Source organism: Pseudophryne corroboree, chromosome 4 (assembly GCF_028390025.1).
Source record: "Pseudophryne corroboree isolate aPseCor3 chromosome 4, aPseCor3.hap2, whole genome shotgun sequence".
Lineage (NCBI taxonomy): Eukaryota > Metazoa > Chordata > Amphibia > Anura > Myobatrachidae > Pseudophryne > Pseudophryne corroboree.
Genome location: NC_086447.1, coordinates 603,259,674 through 603,281,114, shown reverse-complemented (window position 1 = coordinate 603,281,114; position 21,441 = coordinate 603,259,674). Strand labels below are relative to the sequence as shown.

General features: G+C 41.9%; 1 protein-coding gene and 3 pseudogenes across 2 annotated transcripts in view; 3 read left to right on the top strand and 1 right to left on the bottom strand.

Annotated features, from left to right (window-relative positions):
* Positions 1–21,441, top strand: part of MOCS3 (molybdenum cofactor synthesis 3) — a 279,116-nt gene that overhangs the window by 78,768 nt on the left and 178,907 nt on the right. For both annotated transcript variants that reach the window (XM_063917574.1, XM_063917573.1), the window contains one exon: positions 2,270–2,390. In XM_063917574.1, coding sequence (XP_063773644.1) covers positions 2,270–2,390 — 121 coding nt within the window. The remainder of the gene's footprint in view (positions 1–2,269; positions 2,391–21,441) is intronic.
* On the bottom strand, positions 5,963–6,080 carry LOC134912681 (5S ribosomal RNA; annotated as a pseudogene).
* On the top strand, positions 11,781–11,898 carry LOC134912670 (5S ribosomal RNA; annotated as a pseudogene).
* LOC134912657 (5S ribosomal RNA) lies at positions 18,248–18,365 on the top strand (annotated as a pseudogene).

Here is a 21,441-nt window from a genome sequence, read left to right as displayed (position 1 = left end):
TTCTCCTCTGTAAATGTACCTGTAGTTACCTCATTTTTATGAATATACTTGCAACTCAACTGTGGCCCCTTTCCCCTCTCAGTAGTGAATAATGAGCAAAAAATAATTATTAATCTTTAGTCTTATTATTCCTCCTTTTGTTTTTCTCCTTTCACTTATAGACTTAAAAAAAGTTTCGCACTCTTTACCCATTTTCTCGTCAGCCTGTTCCTTTGCACATCTGATTACCTTCTTAAGTTATGTACATACTAGACGATGTGCGCACGGGACCTGGCATCAACAAGTGTATACACACTTGCCGATTAGGGGGGTAGCCATGCTGCTTTCGGCAGCATGGCCCTCGTAAGCAACATTGCTTGTCAGACCTGCATGTAGGTCCAATGGGCGATGCAGCAAACGACCCGCAGAATCACGCAACGTACACGATATAGTGTGTACACACTAGATGATGTGAATGACATCGCATATGATCAGGCTGATAGCCGGATAATACACAATATCGCCTAGTGTGTACTCACCTTTAGCCTCCTTCTGTATAACAAGATACACCTCTTTGTCGTCTTTATTCTTTCTGCATATAGTTCCTTTTTTGCTTTTACAATATTTGCTACTTTCGCAAACCACACTGGCTTCTTTTACCTTGTGCTTTTCCTAAGCCTTTGATACACAGGTCTGTTGCCTTTTGGTGTTGCTTAATTTTATTCTCCTAAATCCTTTAGTTTTTGCATGTCTTCTATCCTGAAGTAATCAAAATCTGAATGGAGGAAATGGAAGAAAAACATACAGGTAGCGGAGTCACAATGCAAACGAATGATTGGACTGTAATGTTTCATTAAAGTTCATTGCTATATTGATGGAAAGAATATAATTGATACAATGAAATTCATTTCGGAACCACAAGAGGTCTTTACAAATCTATCCAGTCAGAGAAGTTTTCTCGCGCTCCAGCCAATCAGCGGAAAGACATACTGATAATTGCAAAAAGGCTCTTTTTCATTAATTTGTGTTGTGGCTCCTCTAAAACCAAGTTGCTGTCATTACCTAGGTTCTTTAATCCATTTACCAGATTATTTAGGGATTACAAGATCGTATAATAATAATAACAACAACAACAACACCACATTAAGAGTTCAGTAATGATGGAAAGAGGGTTTGGGTGAGTATTTCTTATAAAGGGCCTGTTTATTATTACGTGGGTTTGAGGAACCGTGGGCTCTATCATCAGAGTAAGAAATATGCCGTTTTTCCCACTCATGTTAATTGATGGACGCATGTTCCATTAAGTAATTTGTGCACATGTGATTTATTTTGCATTGGTATAAAAACAAGTGTAACCCTTAAATAAAAACTCCAGTTAATCAGTAAGGTATGCAAAAATACCTAGGTGTACGAAGCTTGGGTCTCTGGTTTCTCCTACAGTTTAGCTACTTGCCTTTGTCTCTGACTTCTGCTTGTTTGGAATATTGTTTACCCTTTGCCAAGAACCATTGTCGGGAACAAGACTGTCTTTAGAGCAGAAAGGAGGGCATCACTCAATTGTTGTAGCATTTGGGGTCTAATTCATGTTTGCACGCACTTGCCTACGCAGCTGCAAGTTTTTAGGCTACGGAATTTCTAGTCATCACAAATGAAGCTGCTGCCCAGAAAAGAAGATAGACTTCCACTCGAGCCATTGCAGACGCATTCACAAAGTTGTGCATGTATGCAGACTATACACTGTAATGAGGAACATGGACTGCTAGGATAGCCTTATGGCACAGCAGTAGCGCTATGTTTTTGTAAGCTGACGTCATATAGACACCCCAGAAACTGCCATAATGCACCTGTGTTTTTGCTGTAACTCCCCGTTACATCCCCAAACGGTCCCTTCCTGTCAATCACTCTGCGGTAAAAATCTGTGTGATCGCAACAGCACCTTGGTGCATGCACAGTGCGATCGCTGCACATGTGCAGTCTGACTATAATTGGTTTGTTGCGTGAACAACGGCATTGCATACAAACATGATTAAGGCTGTTAGTAAACCTGGAAGCTTTAGTAATTTCCTGACCCAAAGTATGTATCAATATACTGTATATTCTACAAAAACTTTTTGAACTCCTTCTACGATTAAGTGTTCTAAGCTGTTATCCTTTAAGTGCTGTTTATTCATATCTGCAATAGTTTCCAGAGTTTGGAAATTCACTTTGGGAGTCAGTTGTGTAAAATTATTTGTGTTTTTATATATCTATATCATAAAATGTATTTATTTCCCCATTTTTCTGTTCTCAGGACGTTTGGGCCTGCTGGATTATGATGTGGTGGAAATGAGCAATCTTCATAGACAGGTTTTGCATGGTGTAAAAAGACAAGGCATATCAAAAGCGGTATCGGTAGTGAAAACACTAAGAAAGTAGGCATTTTTCTTTTTATATTTAAATTATATTGTGTAGTTACAAATTATTACTTACTATGAATGAGGTCTCTTATATAGTTGACCAAAATTAAAATAAATCACCATAGGTCCCTGATGAAGCCTTAACAAGCTTGTGTTTTTTCCCCCTTTGTTTTGTGGATTACAGTTTAAGAAAAAGTCACTGCTTATATTCTCCTGACATCTGATGCAACCACGTCAGGCTGGGCTTTCCCTGACATGGTCGCATCAGATGTGACCATATCAGAGGGGCCTACTGGCAGTCACTGATAGTTAATCTTCCAGCAGCTGCTGATCTCGACGCACCCAGCTATTCTCTCAGTTGGTGTGGTAACCTCAGCTCAGCCTATCTGTGGCTGCTGGAAGACAGTCTTCCTGCAGCCCAGCTAAGGGGTATCAGGGATACTCTGCAGCAGCATCACCTCCCCCTGCCCTCTCAGCCAGAAGTCTTGGGGTAACTTCAGATTTGCCACCTGCAGCTGGCTGCTTTTCTTGCAGGACTGTGAAGTCCTGTAAGAAGTGTAGTAAAATATTTTATATAGTTAACAGTGTCAAAAATTTTTTTTTCTAAAAATGTCCCCAAAATCTGCTTATTTGTGGGGAAGAGCGAGAGGCTGGGACAGTGATGGGGAACCTTTTGGCACTCCAGCTGTTGTTGAACTATACATCCCAGCATGCCCTGCTACAGTTTTAGCATGGCCAAATAGCAAAACTGTAGCAGGGTATGCTGGGTGTGTAGTTCAACAAGAGCTGGAGTGCCTAAGGTTCCCCGTCACTAGGCTAGGTATTTGGGAGGTTATAGAGCTTGTCATAGAGATGAAGGAAGACTTTAGTAGTAAGCTTGGGTTTATGGGTGGTCTTGCCCAACAAGTTATATACAGTATCTAACTATTAACATAAACTGAACACAAATCAAGTACAATCCAATTAATTGGTGCTGTCTGTGCTCAAATTGCAGGTTTAAAAAAAAAAAGCACTAATTTTTCTAGGAAATTTGTTTTTATGAATTGTAGGTTTAGCTGTCCAGTGGGAAGATAATAAATCCCCTGACAATGTATCGGACAGAAGGAAAGAGCACTCCTTTATGACCTTATGATAGCAATCCAGTTTAATAATCAGTCAAGCCAATTGTTTATTTTGCTGGTTATAACTATTGATTTATTTACTTTATACATGACTGTTTTGAAGGCATATCGCAATTATCAGCCCTTTAATATTCCTCCAAAGATTCAAGCTTCTTCCCTTCTGAAACTCCATAGGATTCCGAATTTTCAGTTTTATTCTTTTAATGGGCCCATCAGGGCTGAACATTGATTTTATCGGTTGCTTTAGGCAGATACTATATTATTTTTATTTCTATTCCCCCCCCCCCCCCCCCCCCCTCATCTTCTCACTGTAATCTACATATCCACTTTCACTGAGGGTTTCCTATAGCTGCCTAATGGGGTTACTATGGTCATAACCTCTTGCCAGATGCCTGCTTTTTACTTGTGATTACCTCTAGGGGTCTCCGTCACTGCTGCTGCAGATATTTCTCATGAGGTGTTTCTTATAAGTGTGGCCATGCTGCCGGAATGAAGGGAGCGCAAGTGTCAGGTAGCCTGTTATGATACTGTAGTCCCACCTTAGGCAAAAGGAGTCAGGGTGCCATCTTTAGGGCAGGCATTCCTTGCTGCCGAGCCCTTGGCAGGGAGGAAGGATGTAGTTCCATGGTAGTGTTTAGTTACCCTTCGTGGAGAGGACCTTTCCCATAAGCCCCTGGGTCCATGTCACAAACTATTTGGAATAGTAACCTGTGGGGAGCGAATCGAGACACTGAGCCCGAACTGTGGCAAGTGAATCGAGACACTGAGTCCGAAGTGTGGCGAGCGTCCAGTGGTGCATAGATAAAACAAAATAGCCTCAAACGAACGGAGAATGGATCAAACACTTAGGTGCTGTAAGGGCGGAAGTTCTCTCCTGTCCTCTCGTTATGTCACTTCCAGGTCCTGATCACGAAGGTAACATAAACACAACCGTGGTGCCATGCATAAAAAGCATCTCTACTTTGCTGCTTTACTATATTGCAGTTTTGTATTGTACTGTTTGTATTTGTACTGTTTGTTTTGTACAGTGCTACTGTCCTCTTGTTGATCCCTGCGGTATCTGTGAAGGGGAGTGCATTCAAGGTTGAATGGTAAAAGTTTTTGCCTCTAAATGCCAATCCTAATTGCCCTTTGCTCAAGCTTGAGCAGATGCCTTATACACAACATGTGAGGCAGAGGGCCAGTGACAAAGCTCGTCTGTGGGGTTCTCAGGGCACAGTCTTTGGTTCAAGCCTATTGCAGAGCTGACACAGCTTGCCACATTCTTTATGGAGCCAATCGGAGGCCCGTCCTCCTCTTCCCATCCCATGGGAGTGGGGAGCTACACTTAAGATCACGGCATGGATTGTCATGTTGGTTCAGGGTCAAAAGGCCTAATTCAGATCTGATCGTAGATGTGCTAAATTTAGCACATCTACGATCAGTTTCTCTGACAAGCGGGGTGACGCCAAGCACAGGGCTAGTCCGCCCCGCATGTCAGGCCATACCCCCCTGCACAGGTACAAAAGCATTGCACAGCGGCTATGCTTTTGTACCTGACGAGTAACTCCCTGCCATCGCATCTCCTGCGCGCTGGCAGACCTTTACTCGCTGCATTCCGGATCGCAGCGGCTGCGTATGACGTCATGCAGCTACCGCAGCCCGCCCCCCCAACAGTCCAGACACGCCTCCGCTGTCCGGACCGCGCCCCGCCAGCAGTGTTCTAATGCCCTTGGCATGCCCCCTCCCACCCAGCGACTGCCTCTGCTTGTCAATCAGGCAGAGGCGATCTCAGCCCTGAGTTGCTGTTAGCATTTCACTGGGCTCCCGGGGCGCACTCTTGAGAGAAAAATCAAAAAAATATATAATAATTTTTTTGAAAATGAATAGAAAAAATTTGTAAAAGCAATATTTATTGGCAAATTGATTAAAAGTTATTAGTTATCCCACTATGATCAGAAAGTGTCTAGGTGTTGGTTAATAAGAAATTAAATTATATTATTCTTTATTGGAAATAACCAACAGAGGTATAAGACAGCAGGAGACAAAAAGAAAAGAAAAGAAATGTTCTGGTCTCGTTAATCACACAAGATAGATTAGAAGGGTTGCAGACACTGGCTAGTCTAGCAACCGTTTCTCCTGACCAGCACAGAAATTCTGTGTTACTGACAACAGAGAGATCCAATAATATATCTTTGAAAGACCAATATGATGGTCAATGTCGGACAGATTACTGATCACCAGATATACCATCAATCACAAATTGAAATTAAGAGACATATCTGAAACATTTTTGGAGCACAATGTAGACATGGCCATGCTGGGTGGAAAAGAAGAGGAGAAAGAAAAGGAAAAGAAGAGAAAAAGGAAAAGAAAAACGGGTACAAATGGAGGGAAAAAGAAAAGACAGGAGAGGGGGTATGGAAGTGAGAAAGTGGTGATCCTGCTGTTGGTGTCCACCCTTCTGATGAAGGGGAATAGTGTCCTTCTCTACAACACCAGGTATTCCCAAAAAGTCTCCTTTGAGGTACTGACCCGGCCCAACGCTGCTTAGCTTCCAAGATCGGACGAGATCGGGCATTAACAGCGTGGTATGATAGTAGAGAGGCTATCTACCAATGAGAGTGCACCTATGTACGAGGAGTGAAAAAAAATGGGGAAAAGGGGGGAAGTGCAATAATGGTGTGGATCTGCTTTCCTCGTTAGGCGGGGGGACTCATCTGCCCGATGGCAAACGATACCCCTGGATCGAGGATGAGAGTCCACAGAAAAAAACTGGGTCAGTGAAAAAGGTCAGGGAGGAGTGGAAAAATCCGTGGAATGATAGAGTTGAAGGTCGCGGATAGATTGTCCAAGGGAGGAGGATGGCGTGCCTGTTAACTCTATAGGGAAAATTTAGCATGCCATGCACAAAACACAAAGATTGATGGACGGTTCCTGGGAAACTGGAACCAACTACGTCCTGTGCCTAAGCACTTAATAGTGCAGTGGTGTAAATTCACTGTTTTTGCACACGGTTGGCATGTTGTCTGAAGCATATACAGAAAAATTTTTTAAGTCATATGAACCGATGTCAGATAAGCTACAAACTATGCGATAGGTCTATTATCTCTATATAGGAAAAATTAGCATGCCATGCACAAAACACGAAGATTGATGGACGGTTCCTGGGAAGCTGGAACCAACTACGTCCTGAGCCTAAGCACTTAATAGTGCAGTGGTGTAAATTCACTGTTTTTGTACACGGTTGGCATGTTGTCTGAAGCATATACAGATAAATTTTTAAGTCATATGAACAGATGTCAGATAAGCTACAAACTATGCGGTAGGTGGAGAACCACCACGTTAGGGTTACTACGTCTCTATAACATAATTGTGATTAACATCTATGAGGTAAAAAATAAAATAAACAAGTTTGATACTCATGATAAGTGTAAATCCAATTCCAGGAAACTCTGGTAATCAGTGAATATCCCTGAAAGAATCTCCTGCTGGGATCCCGTGAAAACGCGTTTCACCCGCTGGGCTTGTTCACTTCCAGGATCTCAGGTTCTTTGTCTCGATGTGAGGTTTAAAAACCCTGTCAATTAAGGTAGCAGCCAATCACATTTTGCTCACCGCTAATGAACAGCTGTTCGAGCGCGTTCCCTGTATGTGCCGGGTGACGTCAGCGACACGTGATATGCTGACGTGGCTGACGTGAGCGGCACATGACCGGAGTGCGGTCACATGGGCAGGGAGAATGTGCACGTAGGGAAATACCTGACGTGATAACGTCTGCAACGAGTGTGGAGGGTATAGTAAAGGAAGGGATGATGCGCCGATGAATATGCGCAGGGGAAAGGGGGAGGAAAAACCTGGCTGACGTATTCATGCTGATGAGCTCAATGGCGCCATATTATGCAAGGATATGCCAGTATTAGACGAGGGAACTATGTGTTGCCATGGTAACCCGGGCACGCGAGGTAACAACTCGTGTTATGTAAATTGCAATCTGATAAATAATCTGTGGATAGGTGATGCTGCCATAGTAGGATGGAGAACAAAAATGATGACATGAGAAAAATATATGGATAAATGATGAAAGTGAAGATCGATGAGAAATAAAAGATAAAATAAAATAAAATGAACATGGTAAACCTTAGATTATTCTTAAAAATGATGGAAAATAAATAAATAATAATAAACATTAATAAAGAATTAATAAAATGAAAATAAAATTAAAATTAAAAAATAAAATTGATGAAAATTGTTATTAGAAATAGTTAAAAAGTTATATTGGGTTATTGTAGAGGATTTAAAGAGATTGTGGTGAATAGGTACCAGGGACGTGCTAAGTTGCAATGTGAAGTGATAAAAAGAGTGAAAAAGGATGAAAAATGATGAATAGGGTGAACTGTGTGTGAATGCTGCTGCCGAAGTAGGGATTGATGGTGTAGGAGATAGGGGGTAAAGCCCACCATTTTCTGGGGGGGATTATAAGTATGATGCACGTAAATAAAGATGATTAGGTGAGTGTGTGCAACATTGAGTTAAATGATATTAGGAGTGATAGTGAGGGTGGGGAAAGTGACAAGGATGGGGTGGAGGGGGGAATTGGTGATGGGAATTGAAAAATGTGAAGAGATTAGTGTGATAGTGAGAGATGAGTAGGGTGACTGGAAGGGAATGGATGAGTAGATAATTACTATTAAGGATGGTGGTGGGTGTTTTATAGAAAAGCACCAAAATTGATATTTTCATTGAGGCCAGCAGGTCTTAGGGTACCAAGGCGAAAAATCCATTCACTCTCTTTTTTATACAATTCTTTGGTCATGTCACCTCCTCGTATTCCCAAATGAATGCGGTCCAGGCCAAAGACTTTAAAGTCTTTTATCTGACCTTTATGTTGAACGTGAAAGTGTCTGGCAACCGTAGTGAGTTGTCTCATGCGTGCCAGATCTTTAGAAGCATTACGTATATTGCCCAGATGCTCAAGGATCCTCTCTTTCAGTTTTCGTGATGTCATGCCGACATATTTAATATTACAGCTGCAAGTGATACAGTAAATTACCGCCTGGGTATTACAATTGAAAAAATGTGGTATTGTGGTTGGTTGTCCGTACTTGTCTGTGACCCCATTGGTTCGGAATATGTGTGTACAGGCCTTACATTGGCCACACGGAAAGGAACCTATTATGGTCGGCTTCCTAGGTATTGAAGGTAATAGGTGACTTCGAACTAATCGGTCTTTGATGTTTTTGGATCTACGCCAACTCATTTGTATGGATGGGCCCACAGCGGATGATAGATCTGGATCCAAACGGAGTATGGGAATGTGTTTGGTTATGGCATCTTGAAGCATCTTCCACTCCGGACAGAAGGTTCCTATAAATCTTTCCAAATCAAGAGCTGGGAACTTACCAATCGCCTTTTGGCCCGAGGCTACAGCAAACGATCATTAAAAAGAGCCTACCAGTCCACTATTGCTGTCAAGAGAGAGCAACTTATTTTTAGGGCCAAACAGACAACTTCAGAAGATACAGATCCTATAAGATTTATAGGAACCTTCTGTCCGGAGTGGAAGATGCTTCAAGATGCCATAACCAAACACATTCCCATACTCCGTTTGGATCCAGATCTATCATCCGCTGTGGGCCCATCCATACAAATGAGTTGGCGTAGATCCAAAAACATCAAAGACCGATTAGTTCGAAGTCACCTATTACCTTCAATACCTAGGAAGCCGACCATAATAGGTTCCTTTCCGTGTGGCCAATGTAAGGCCTGTACACACATATTCCGAACCAATGGGGTCACAGACAAGTACGGACAACCAACCACAATACCACATTTTTTCAATTGTAATACCCAGGCGGTAATTTACTGTATCACTTGCAGCTGTAATATTAAATATGTCGGCATGACATCACGAAAACTGAAAGAGAGGATCCTTGAGCATCTGGGCAATATACGTAATGCTTCTAAAGATCTGGCACGCATGAGACAACTCACTACGGTTGCCAGACACTTTCACGTTCAACATAAAGGTCAGATAAAAGACTTTAAAGTCTTTGGCCTGGACCGCATTCATTTGGGAATACGAGGAGGTGACATGACCAAAGAATTGTATAAAAAAGAGAGTGAATGGATTTTTCGCCTTGGTACCCTAAGACCTGCTGGCCTCAATGAAAATATCAATTTTGGTGCTTTTCTATAAAACACCCACCACCATCCTTAATAGTAATTATCTACTCATCCATTCCCTTCCAGTCACCCTACTCATCTCTCACTATCACACTAATCTCTTCACATTTTTCAATTCCCATCACCAATTCCCCCCTCCACCCCATCCTTGTCACTTTCCCCACCCTCACTATCACTCCTAATATCATTTAACTCAATGTTGCACACACTCACCTAATCATCTTTATTTACGTGCATCATACTTATAATCCCCCCCAGAAAATGGTGGGCTTTACCCCCTATCTCCTACACCATCAATCCCTACTTCGGCAGCAGCATTCACACACAGTTCACCCTATTCATCATTTTTCATCCTTTTTCACTCTTTTTATCACTTCACATTGCAACTTAGCACGTCCCTGGTACCTATTCACCACAATCTCTTTAAATCCTCTACAATAACCCAATATAACTTTTTAACTATTTCTAATAACAATTTTCATCAATTTTATTTTTTAATTTTAATTTTATTTTCATTTTATTAATTCTTTATTAATGTTTATTATTATTTATTTATTTTCCATCATTTTTAAGAATAATCTAAGGTTTACCATGTTCATTTTATTTTATTTTATCTTTTATTTCTCATCAATCTTCACTTTCATCATTTATCCATATATTTTTCTCATGTCATCATTTTTGTTCTCCATCCTACTATGGCAGCATCACCTATCCACAGATTATTTATCAGATTGCAATTTACATAACACGAGTTGTTACCTCGCGTGCCCGGGTTACCATGGCAACACATAGTTCCCTCGTCTAATACTGGCATATCCTTGCATAATATGGCGCCATTGAGCTCATCAGCATGAATACGTCAGCCAGGTTTTTCCTCCCCCTTTCCCCTGCGCATATTCATCGGCGCATCATCCCTTCCTTTACTATACCCTCCACACTCGTTGCAGACGTTATCACGTCAGGTATTTCCCTACGTGCACATTCTCCCTGCCCATGTGACCGCACTCCGGTCATGTGCCGCTCACGTCAGCCACGTCAGCATATCACGTGTCGCTGACGTCACCCGGCACATACAGGGAACGCGCTCGAACAGCTGTTCATTAGCGGTGAGCAAAATGTGATTGGCTGCTACCTTAATTGACAGGGTTTTTAAACCTCACATCGAGACAAAGAACCTGAGATCCTGGAAGTGAACAAGCCCAGCGGGTGAAACGCGTTTTCACGGGATCCCAGCAGGAGTTTCTTTCAGGGATATTCACTGATTACCAGAGTTTCCTGGAATTGGATTTACACTTATCATGAGTATCAAACTTGTTTATTTTATTTTTTACCTCATAGATGTTAATCACAATTATGTTATAGAGACGTAGTAACCCTAACGTGGTGGTTCTCCACCTACCGCATAGTTTGTAGCTTATCTGACATCTGTTCATATGACTTAAAAATTTATCTGTATATGCTTCAGACAACATGCCAACCGTGTACAAAAACAGTGAATTTACACCACTGCACTATTAAGTGCTTAGGCTCAGGACGTAGTTGGTTCCAGCTTCCCAGGAACCGTCCATCAATCTTCGTGTTTTGTGCATGGCATGCTAATTTTTCCTATATAGAGATAATAGACCTATCGCATAGTTTGTAGCTTATCTGACATCGGTTCATATGACTTAAAATTTTTTTCTGTATATGCTTCAGACAACATGCCAACCGTGTGCAAAAACAGTGAATTTACACCACTGCACTATTAAGTGCTTAGGCACAGGACGTAGTTGGTTCCAGTTTCCCAGGAACCGTCCATCAATCTTTGTGTTTTGTGCATGGCATGCTAAATTTTCCCTATAGAGTTAACAGGCACGCCATCCTCCTCCCTTGGACAATCTATCCGCGACCTTCAACTCTATCATTCCACGGATTTTTCCACTCCTCCCTGACCTTTTTCACTGACCCAGTTTTTTTCTGTGGACTCTCATCCTCGATCCAGGGGTATCGTTTGCCATCGGGCAGATGAGTCCCCCCGCCTAATGAGGAAAGCAGATCCACACCATTATTGCACTTCCCCCCTTTTCCCCATTTTTTTTCACTCCTCGTACATAGGTGCACTCTCATTGGTAGATAGCCTCTCTACTATCATACCACGCTGTTAATGCCCGATCTCGTCCGATCTTGGAAGCTAAGCAGCGTTGGGCCGGGTCAGTACCTCAAAGGAGACTTTTTGGGAATACCTGGTGTTGTAGAGAAGGACACTATTCCCCTTCATCAGAAGGGTGGACACCAACAGCAGGATCACCACTTTCTCACTTCCATACCCCCTCTCCTGTCTTTTCTTTTTCCCTCCATTTGTACCCGTTTTTCTTTTCCTTTTTCTCTTCTTTTCCTTTTCTTTCTCCTCTTCTTTTCCACCCAGCATGGCCATGTCTACATTGTGCTCCAAAAATGTTTCAGATATGTCTCTTAATTTCAATTTGTGATTGATGGTATATCTGGTGATCAGTAATCTGTCCGACATTGACCATCATATTGGTCTTTCAAAGATATATTATTGGATCTCTCTGTTGTCAGTAACACAGAATTTCTGTGCTGGTCAGGAGAAACGGTTGCTAGACTAGCCAGTGTCTGCAACCCTTCTAATCTATCTTGTGTGATTAACGAGACCAGAACATTTCTTTTCTTTTCTTTTTGTCTCCTGCTGTCTTATACCTCTGTTGGTTATTTCCAATAAAGAATAATATAATTTAATTTCTTATTAACCAACACCTAGACACTTTCTGATCATAGTGGGATAACTAATAACTTTTAATCAATTTGCCAATAAATATTGCTTTTACAAATTTTTTCTATTCATTTTCAAAAAAATTATTATATATTTTTTTGATTTTTCTCTCAAGAGTGCGCCCACACCAGAGCTTTCTTTCTCTCCGTGTGTATGTACAGATACTTTCTAGCTCTGGGCGCACCGCCAATAAGGACCACAATTGAGAAGCCGATTTCTTTCTCAATATCTGTCCACTTTGGCCTCTTTTTCATTCCATTAAAATTTATACCGGTGCCAGGTCCCTCTTTCTCTTGCTACCAAATGTCTATGCTGTAGGATAAATACAGTCTCTGACCAAGGCACGGTCTCTCTTGTTTGACTAATCCTTTATATTCTTATCATATCTATATTCTTATCCCCTTGATCTCTTTTAGCAGCCACTTTTGCTCCTCAGTCTTTGTGACTGCCAGCCAGCCCCCTTATATCTCATAACAAGGGGCTTAATACTCATATTCATAAGAAGTCTGCCAACCCAGTATGTCCACTTTTTCACTAAAAAATGAATTGTCAAAACGCCTAAAAACCAACATTGTAGACCCTTTCTCGGACACCTATGAACACACCACTCCCAACGTAGATTGGCGTACTCCTTTTCTCAAGTTACAGAGGAACTTGCAGAAGAGGACACGGCTCTCATGGGATGTTACAACATTAGAGAATTACATTAAACATAAGATCGTGCCCCGTGGCCTTAGACCGAAGGTTTTCCCCTCCTTTCCCCTTGCAAGTGATAACCTGAAAAGTGAATGGGAAGCGGCCCTACTTAAGTGCTCACATGAACTACTTCACCTGTTGGTGAAACATGACACGTTGTTACTCGACCAGGTAGAGAAAGAAATAGAGGAAACTGGTAAAATACTAGAATCATGGGAAAAAGATCTACCCTTCCAGGCAGCCTTCGAAAAACATAAGAAGGAATTTGAGTTGTATGAACAAACTATAGTGGATCGTAAAAGGACCAAATTCATTCGTGATAAACAAGATTTTGCCAAGGGAGACATTTTTAGGTGGAATCCTACACCTCCAAATCGGAATCGTAAACCAAGAGAAGATCCCACCTTCTCGGAATTTGAATCTTCGACTAGTGGAGATTCGGCAAGTGAAACTTTCGAGGAAACTGATAACTTCCACCCCCATTTTTTAGATCAAGGCCAGAGATCAAGAGGCCGCGTCAAAACACGAGGAAAACAAGGAGAGGGGGAAAGAAGACGCGACGGTCGAAACTCGGACTGGGATATATCCAGGACATCACGTTATCCGGCCCGGCAGAGAAAGGCAACGAGATAGCTTCGGACCAATCGAGCTTATTGCAAGTTATTAATTTATCTACCCGGCCCCTTTCCCCTGATCACATGGCAGTACTCAGTAAAGGCCTCTCTTTCTCTCCATCCAGATCTTTTAATCGATTCTCCTGGGAGAAAGACTTAAGATTATTTGGTAGGAAGCTCCTACTAAAGAAGTTTTTCTCCAAACGTCAAGAGGGGCAACTATCTGACGATAGTGAGTCATGCCTTTCCTTTGACGATCTAAATGCCATTCAAGAACTGGAAGAATTACAGGCAGAATCGAGTGCCGATGCACCGACTCATCCTAGACCTCAATGTAGATCCAAATCTACCTTTTTTCCTCCTGACAATAATAACCCGGAAATTAGGGTCTTTCTTAATCAAGTCTCCAAGGAATTTAATAACATCTATGCCAAAAGCCGACAGGGCCTCTATCACTTCCCTAAGAATCTTAAATTCAAAGAACGCAAAGCATTACAAGAATTGGAAACCTGGCATGATGTGATTTTCAAACCATCTGACAAAGGCGGAAACATTGTGATTTGGCCACGAGATATGTATATCGCTGAGGCTCATCGTCAACTCCTCAATACCTCCTGCTACAAAAAACTCCTCAACGATCCTACCGCTAGATTTTCAACTGCCTATAATCTAATAATACAACGGGCGATAACAAATGGCACAATCTCTAGATCTGAACAGAAATATCTGACTACCCAGAATCCAAGAACGCCAACCTTCTACTTACTTCCGAAGATACACAAGGATGCCTCTACACCGCCTGGAAGACCCATTATGTCTGGAAATGGGGGCCTCCTGGAACAACCGAGCCGGTTCCTTGATCTTCACCTTCGTGACTATGTCCTTGCCTTACCTTCTTATCTACAGGACACAGCAGATCTACTACGCAAAATCCATAATGTACACTGCAGTGATAATCTCTTATTAGTAACATTGGACGTGGAATCACTTTATTCCAGCATTAATCATCATCAGGGGATCACAGCGGTCAAGTATTATCTAGACCAAGGAGGAGCCAATGACTTCTCGGATTTTCTTCTAATACTATTGGATTTTGTCCTGTCTAAGAACTACTTCGTGTTCCAGGACCAATTTTTTCTCCAAATAAGGGGAACAGCCATGGGCGCAGCATGCGCCCCAACGTATGCCAACCTGTTTTTAGGGTGGTGGGAGCACTTCCACGTTTTCAACCTTGCAAATGAGAAATACACCTCACACGTGGACTTGTGGCTGAGGTACATAGATGATGTTTTCATCATCTGGAATGGAGATAAGGAACTCTTAATGGATTTTATTGCATTGTTGAATTCCAATGATTTGAACATCAATTTGACTCATACCATCAGCGCCAAGCAGGTTCCCTTTCTTGATTTGAACATCTACAGGTCACATACGGGGTATCTAGAAACAGAACTATACAGAAAGGAGACTGCAACCAACAGTCTCCTCTTTCAAACTAGCTCTCACTTTCCGCCTACCATTGAGAACATACCTAAAGGAGAATACCTCCGACTCCGACGCAATTGCTCTGAAGATCATATTTTCCAAATCAAGAGCTGGGAACTTACCAATCGCCTTTTGGCCCGAGGCTACAGCAAACGATCATTAAAAAGAGCCTACCAGTCCACTATTGCTGTCAAGAGAGAGCAACTTATTTTTAGGGCCAAACAGACAACTTCAGAAGATACAGATCCTATAAGATTTATAGGAACCTTCTGTCCGGAGTGGAAGATGCTTCAAGATGCCATAACCAAACACATTCCCATACTCCGTTTGGATCCAGATCTATCATCCGCTGTGGGCCCATCCATACAAATGAGTTGGCGTAGATCCAAAAACATCAAAGACCGATTAGTTCGAAGTCACCTATTACCTTCAATACCTAGGAAGCCGACCATAATAGGTTCCTTTCCGTGTGGCCAATGTAAGGCCTGTACACACATATTCCGAACCAATGGGGTCACAGACAAGTACGGACAACCAACCACAATACCACATTTTTTCAATTGTAATACCCAGGCGGTAATTTACTGTATCACTTGCAGCTGTAATATTAAATATGTCGGCATGACATCACGAAAACTGAAAGAGAGGATCCTTGAGCATCTGGGCAATATACGTAATGCTTCTAAAGATCTGGCACGCATGAGACAACTCACTACGGTTGCCAGACACTTTCACGTTCAACATAAAGGTCAGATAAAAGACTTTAAAGTCTTTGGCCTGGACCGCATTCATTTGGGAATACGAGGAGGTGACATGACCAAAGAATTGTATAAAAAAGAGAGTGAATGGATTTTTCGCCTTGGTACCCTAAGACCTGCTGGCCTCAATGAAAATATCAATTTTGGTGCTTTTCTATAAAACACCCACCACCATCCTTAATAGTAATTATCTACTCATCCATTCCCTTCCAGTCACCCTACTCATCTCTCACTATCACACTAATCTCTTCACATTTTTCAATTCCCATCACCAATTCCCCCCTCCACCCCATCCTTGTCACTTTCCCCACCCTCACTATCACTCCTAATATCATTTAACTCAATGTTGCACACACTCACCTAATCATCTTTATTTACGTGCATCATACTTATAATCCCCCCCAGAAAATGGTGGGCTTTACCCCCTATCTCCTACACCATCAATCCCTACTTCGGCAGCAGCATTCACACACAGTTCACCCTATTCATCATTTTTCATCCTTTTTCACTCTTTTTATCACTTCACATTGCAACTTAGCACGTCCCTGGTACCTATTCACCACAATCTCTTTAAATCCTCTACAATAACCCAATATAACTTTTTAACTATTTCTAATAACAATTTTCATCAATTTTATTTTTTAATTTTAATTTTATTTTCATTTTATTAATTCTTTATTAATGTTTATTATTATTTATTTATTTTCCATCATTTTTAAGAATAATCTAAGGTTTACCATGTTCATTTTATTTTATTTTATCTTTTATTTCTCATCAATCTTCACTTTCATCATTTATCCATATATTTTTCTCATGTCATCATTTTTGTTCTCCATCCTACTATGGCAGCATCACCTATCCACAGATTATTTATCAGATTGCAATTTACATAACACGAGTTGTTACCTCGCGTGCCCGGGTTACCATGGCAACACATAGTTCCCTCGTCTAATACTGGCATATCCTTGCATAATATGGCGCCATTGAGCTCATCAGCATGAATAAGTCAGCCAGGTTTTTCCTCCCCCTTTCCCCTGCGCATATTCATCGGCGCATCATCCCTTCCTTTACTATACCCTCCACACTCGTTGCAGACGTTATCACGTCAGGTATTTCCCTACGTGCACATTCTCCCTGCCCATGTGACCGCACTCCGGTCATGTGCCGCTCACGTCAGCCACGTCAGCATATCACGTGTCGCTGACGTCACCCGGCACATACAGGGAACGCGCTCGAACAGCTGTTCATTAGCGGTGAGCAAAATGTGATTGGCTGCTACCTTAATTGACAGGGTTTTTAAACCTCACATCGAGACAAAGAACCTGAGATCCTGGAAGTGAACAAGCCCAGCGGGTGAAACGCGTTTTCACGGGATCCCAGCAGGAGATTCTTTCAGGGATATTCACTGATTACCAGAGTTTCCTGGAATTGGATTTACACTTATGAGTATCAAACTTGTTTATTTTATTTTTTACCTCATAGATGTTAATCACAATTATGTTATAGAGACGTAGTAACCCTAACGTGGTGGTTCTCCACCTACCGCATAGTTTGTAGCTTATCTGACATCTGTTCATATGACTTAAAAATTTATCTGTATATGCTTCAGACAACATGCCAACCGTGTACAAAAACAGTGAATTTACACCACTGCACTATTAAGTGCTTAGGCTCAGGACGTAGTTGGTTCCAGCTTCCCAGGAACCGTCCATCAATCTTCGTGTTTTGTGCATGGCATGCTAATTTTTCCTATATAGAGATAATAGACCTATCGCATAGTTTGTAGCTTATCTGACATCGGTTCATATGACTTAAAATTTTTTTCTGTATATGCTTCAGACAACATGCCAACCGTGTGCAAAAACAGTGAATTTACACCACTGCACTATTAAGTGCTTAGGCACAGGACGTAGTTGGTTCCAGTTTCCCAGGAACCGTCCATCAATCTTTGTGTTTTGTGCATGGCATGCTAAATTTTCCCTATAGAGTTAACAGGCACGCCATCCTCCTCCCTTGGACAATCTATCCGCGACCTTCAACTCTATCATTCCACGGATTTTTCCACTCCTCCCTGACCTTTTTCACTGACCCAGTTTTTTTCTGTGGACTCTCATCCTCGATCCAGGGGTATCGTTTGCCATCGGGCAGATGAGTCCCCCCGCCTAACGAGGAAAGCAGATCCACACCATTATTGCACTTCCCCCCTTTTCCCCATTTTTTTTCACTCCTCGTACATAGGTGCACTCTCATTGGTAGATAGCCTCTCTACTATCATACCACGCTGTTAATGCCCGATCTCGTCCGATCTTGGAAGCTAAGCAGCGTTGGGCCGGGTCAGTACCTCAAAGGAGACTTTTTGGGAATACCTGGTGTTGTAGAGAAGGACACTATTCCCCTTCATCAGAAGGGTGGACACCAACAGCAGGATCACCACTTTCTCACTTCCATACCCCCTCTCCTGTCTTTTCTTTTTCCCTCCATTTGTACCCGTTTTTCTTTTCCTTTTTCTCTTCTTTTCCTTTTCTTTCTCCTCTTCTTTTCCACCCAGCATGGCCATGTCTACATTGTGCTCCAAAAATGTTTCAGATATGTCTCTTAATTTCAATTTGTGATTGATGGTATATCTGGTGATCAGTAATCTGTCCGACATTGACCATCATATTGGTCTTTCAAAGATATATTATTGGATCTCTCTGTTGTCAGTAACACAGAATTTCTGTGCTGGTCAGGAGAAACGGTTGCTAGACTAGCCAGTGTCTGCAACCCTTCTAATCTATCTTGTGTGATTAACGAGACCAGAACATTTCTTTTCTTTTCTTTTTGTCTCCTGCTGTCTTATACCTCTGTTGGTTATTTCCAATAAAGAATAATATAATTTAATTTCTTATTAACCAACACCTAGACACTTTCTGATCATAGTGGGATAACTAATAACTTTTAATCAATTTGCCAATAAATATTGCTTTTACAAATTTTTTCTATTCATTTTCAAAAAAATTATTATATATTTTTTTGATTTTTCTCTCAAGAGTGCGCCCACACCAGAGCTTTCTTTCTCTCCGTGTGTATGTACAGATACTTTCTAGCTCTGGGCGCACCGCCAATAAGGACCACAATTGAGAAGCCGATTTCTTTCTCAATATCTGTCCACTTTGGCCTCTTTTTCATTCCATTAAAATTTATACCGGTGCCAGGTCCCTCTTTCTCTTGCTACCAAATGTCTATGCTGTAGGATAAATACAGTCTCTGACCAAGGCACGGTCTCTCTTGTTTGACTAATCCTTTATATTCTTATCATATCTATATTCTTATCCCCTTGATCTCTTTTAGCAGCCACTTTTGCTCCTCAGTCTTTGTGACTGCCAGCCAGCCCCCTTATATCTCATAACAAGGGGCTTAATACTCATATTCATAAGAAGTCTGCCAACCCAGTATGTCCACTTTTTCACTAAAAAATGAATTGTCAAAACGCCTAAAAACCAACATTGTAGACCCTTTCTCGGACACCTATGAACACACCACTCCCAACGTAGATTGGCGTACTCCTTTTCTCAAGTTACAGAGGAACTTGCAGAAGAGGACACGGCTCTCATGGGATGTTACAACATTAGAGAATTACATTAAACATAAGATCGTGCCCCGTGGCCTTAGACCGAAGGTTTTCCCCTCCTTTCCCCTTGCAAGTGATAACCTGAAAAGTGAATGGGAAGCGGCCCTACTTAAGTGCTCACATGAACTACTTCACCTGTTGGTGAAACATGACACGTTGTTACTCGACCAGGTAGAGAAAGAAATAGAGGAAACTGGTAAAATACTAGAATCATGGGAAAAAGATCTACCCTTCCAGGCAGCCTTCGAAAAACATAAGAAGGAATTTGAGTTGTATGAACAAACTATAGTGGATCGTAAAAGGACCAAATTCATTCGTGATAAACAAGATTTTGCCAAGGGAGACATTTTTAGGTGGAATCCTACACCTCCAAATCGGAATCGTAAACCAAGAGAAGATCCCACCTTCTCGGAATTTGAATCTTCGACTAGTGGAGATTCGGCAAGTGAAACTTTCGAGGAAACTGATAACTTCCACCCCCATTTTTTAGATCAAGGCCAGAGATCAAGAGGCCGCGTCAAAACACGAGGAAAACAAGGAGAGGGGGAAAGAAGACGCGACGGTCGAAACTCGGACTGGGATATATCCAGGACATCACGTTATCCGGCCCGGCAGAGAAAGGCAACGAGATAGCTTCGGACCAATCGAGCTTATTGCAAGTTATTAATTTATCTACCCGGCCCCTTTCCCCTGATCACATGGCAGTACTCAGTAAAGGCCTCTCTTTCTCTCCATCCAGATCTTTTAATCGATTCTCCTGGGAGAAAGACTTAAGATTATTTGGTAGGAAGCTCCTACTAAAGAAGTTTTTCTCCAAACGTCAAGAGGGGCAACTATCTGACGATAGTGAGTCATGCCTTTCCTTTGACGATCTAAATGCCATTCAAGAACTGGAAGAATTACAGGCAGAATCGAGTGCCGATGCACCGACTCATCCTAGACCTCAATGTAGATCCAAATCTACCTTTTTCCTCCTGACAATAATAACCCGGAAATTAGGGTCTTTCTTAATCAAGTCTCCAAGGAATTTAATAACATCTATGCCAAAAGCCGACAGGGCCTCTATCACTTCCCTAAGAATCTTAAATTCAAAGAACGCAAAGCATTACAAGAATTGGAAACCTGGCATGATGTGATTTTCAAACCATCTGACAAAGGCGGAAACATTGTGATTTGGCCACGAGATATGTATATCGCTGAGGCTCATCGTCAACTCCTCAATACCTCCTGCTACAAAAAACTCCTCAACGATCCTACCGCTAGATTTTCAACTGCCTATAATCTAATAATACAACGGGCGATAACAAATGGCACAATCTCTAGATCTGAACAGAAATATCTGACTACCCAGAATCCAAGAACGCCAACCTTCTACTTACTTCCGAAGATACACAAGGATGCCTCTACACCGCCTGGAAGACCCATTATGTCTGGAAATGGGGGCCTCTGGAACAACCGAGCCGGTTCCTTGATCTTCACCTTCGTGACTATGTCCTTGCCTTACCTTCTTATCTACAGGACACAGCAGATCTACTACGCAAAATCCATAATGTACACTGCAGTGATAATCTCTTATTAGTAACATTGGACGTGGAATCACTTTATTCCAGCATTAATCATCATCAGGGGATCACAGCGGTCAAGTATTATCTAGACCAAGGAGGAGCCAATGACTTCTCGGATTTTCTTCTAATACTATTGGATTTTGTCCTGTCTAAGAACTACTTCGTGTTCCAGGACCAATTTTTTCTCCAAATAAGGGGAACAGCCATGGGCGCAGCATGCGCCCCAACGTATGCCAACCTGTTTTTAGGGTGGTGGGAGCACTTCCACGTTTTCAACCTTGA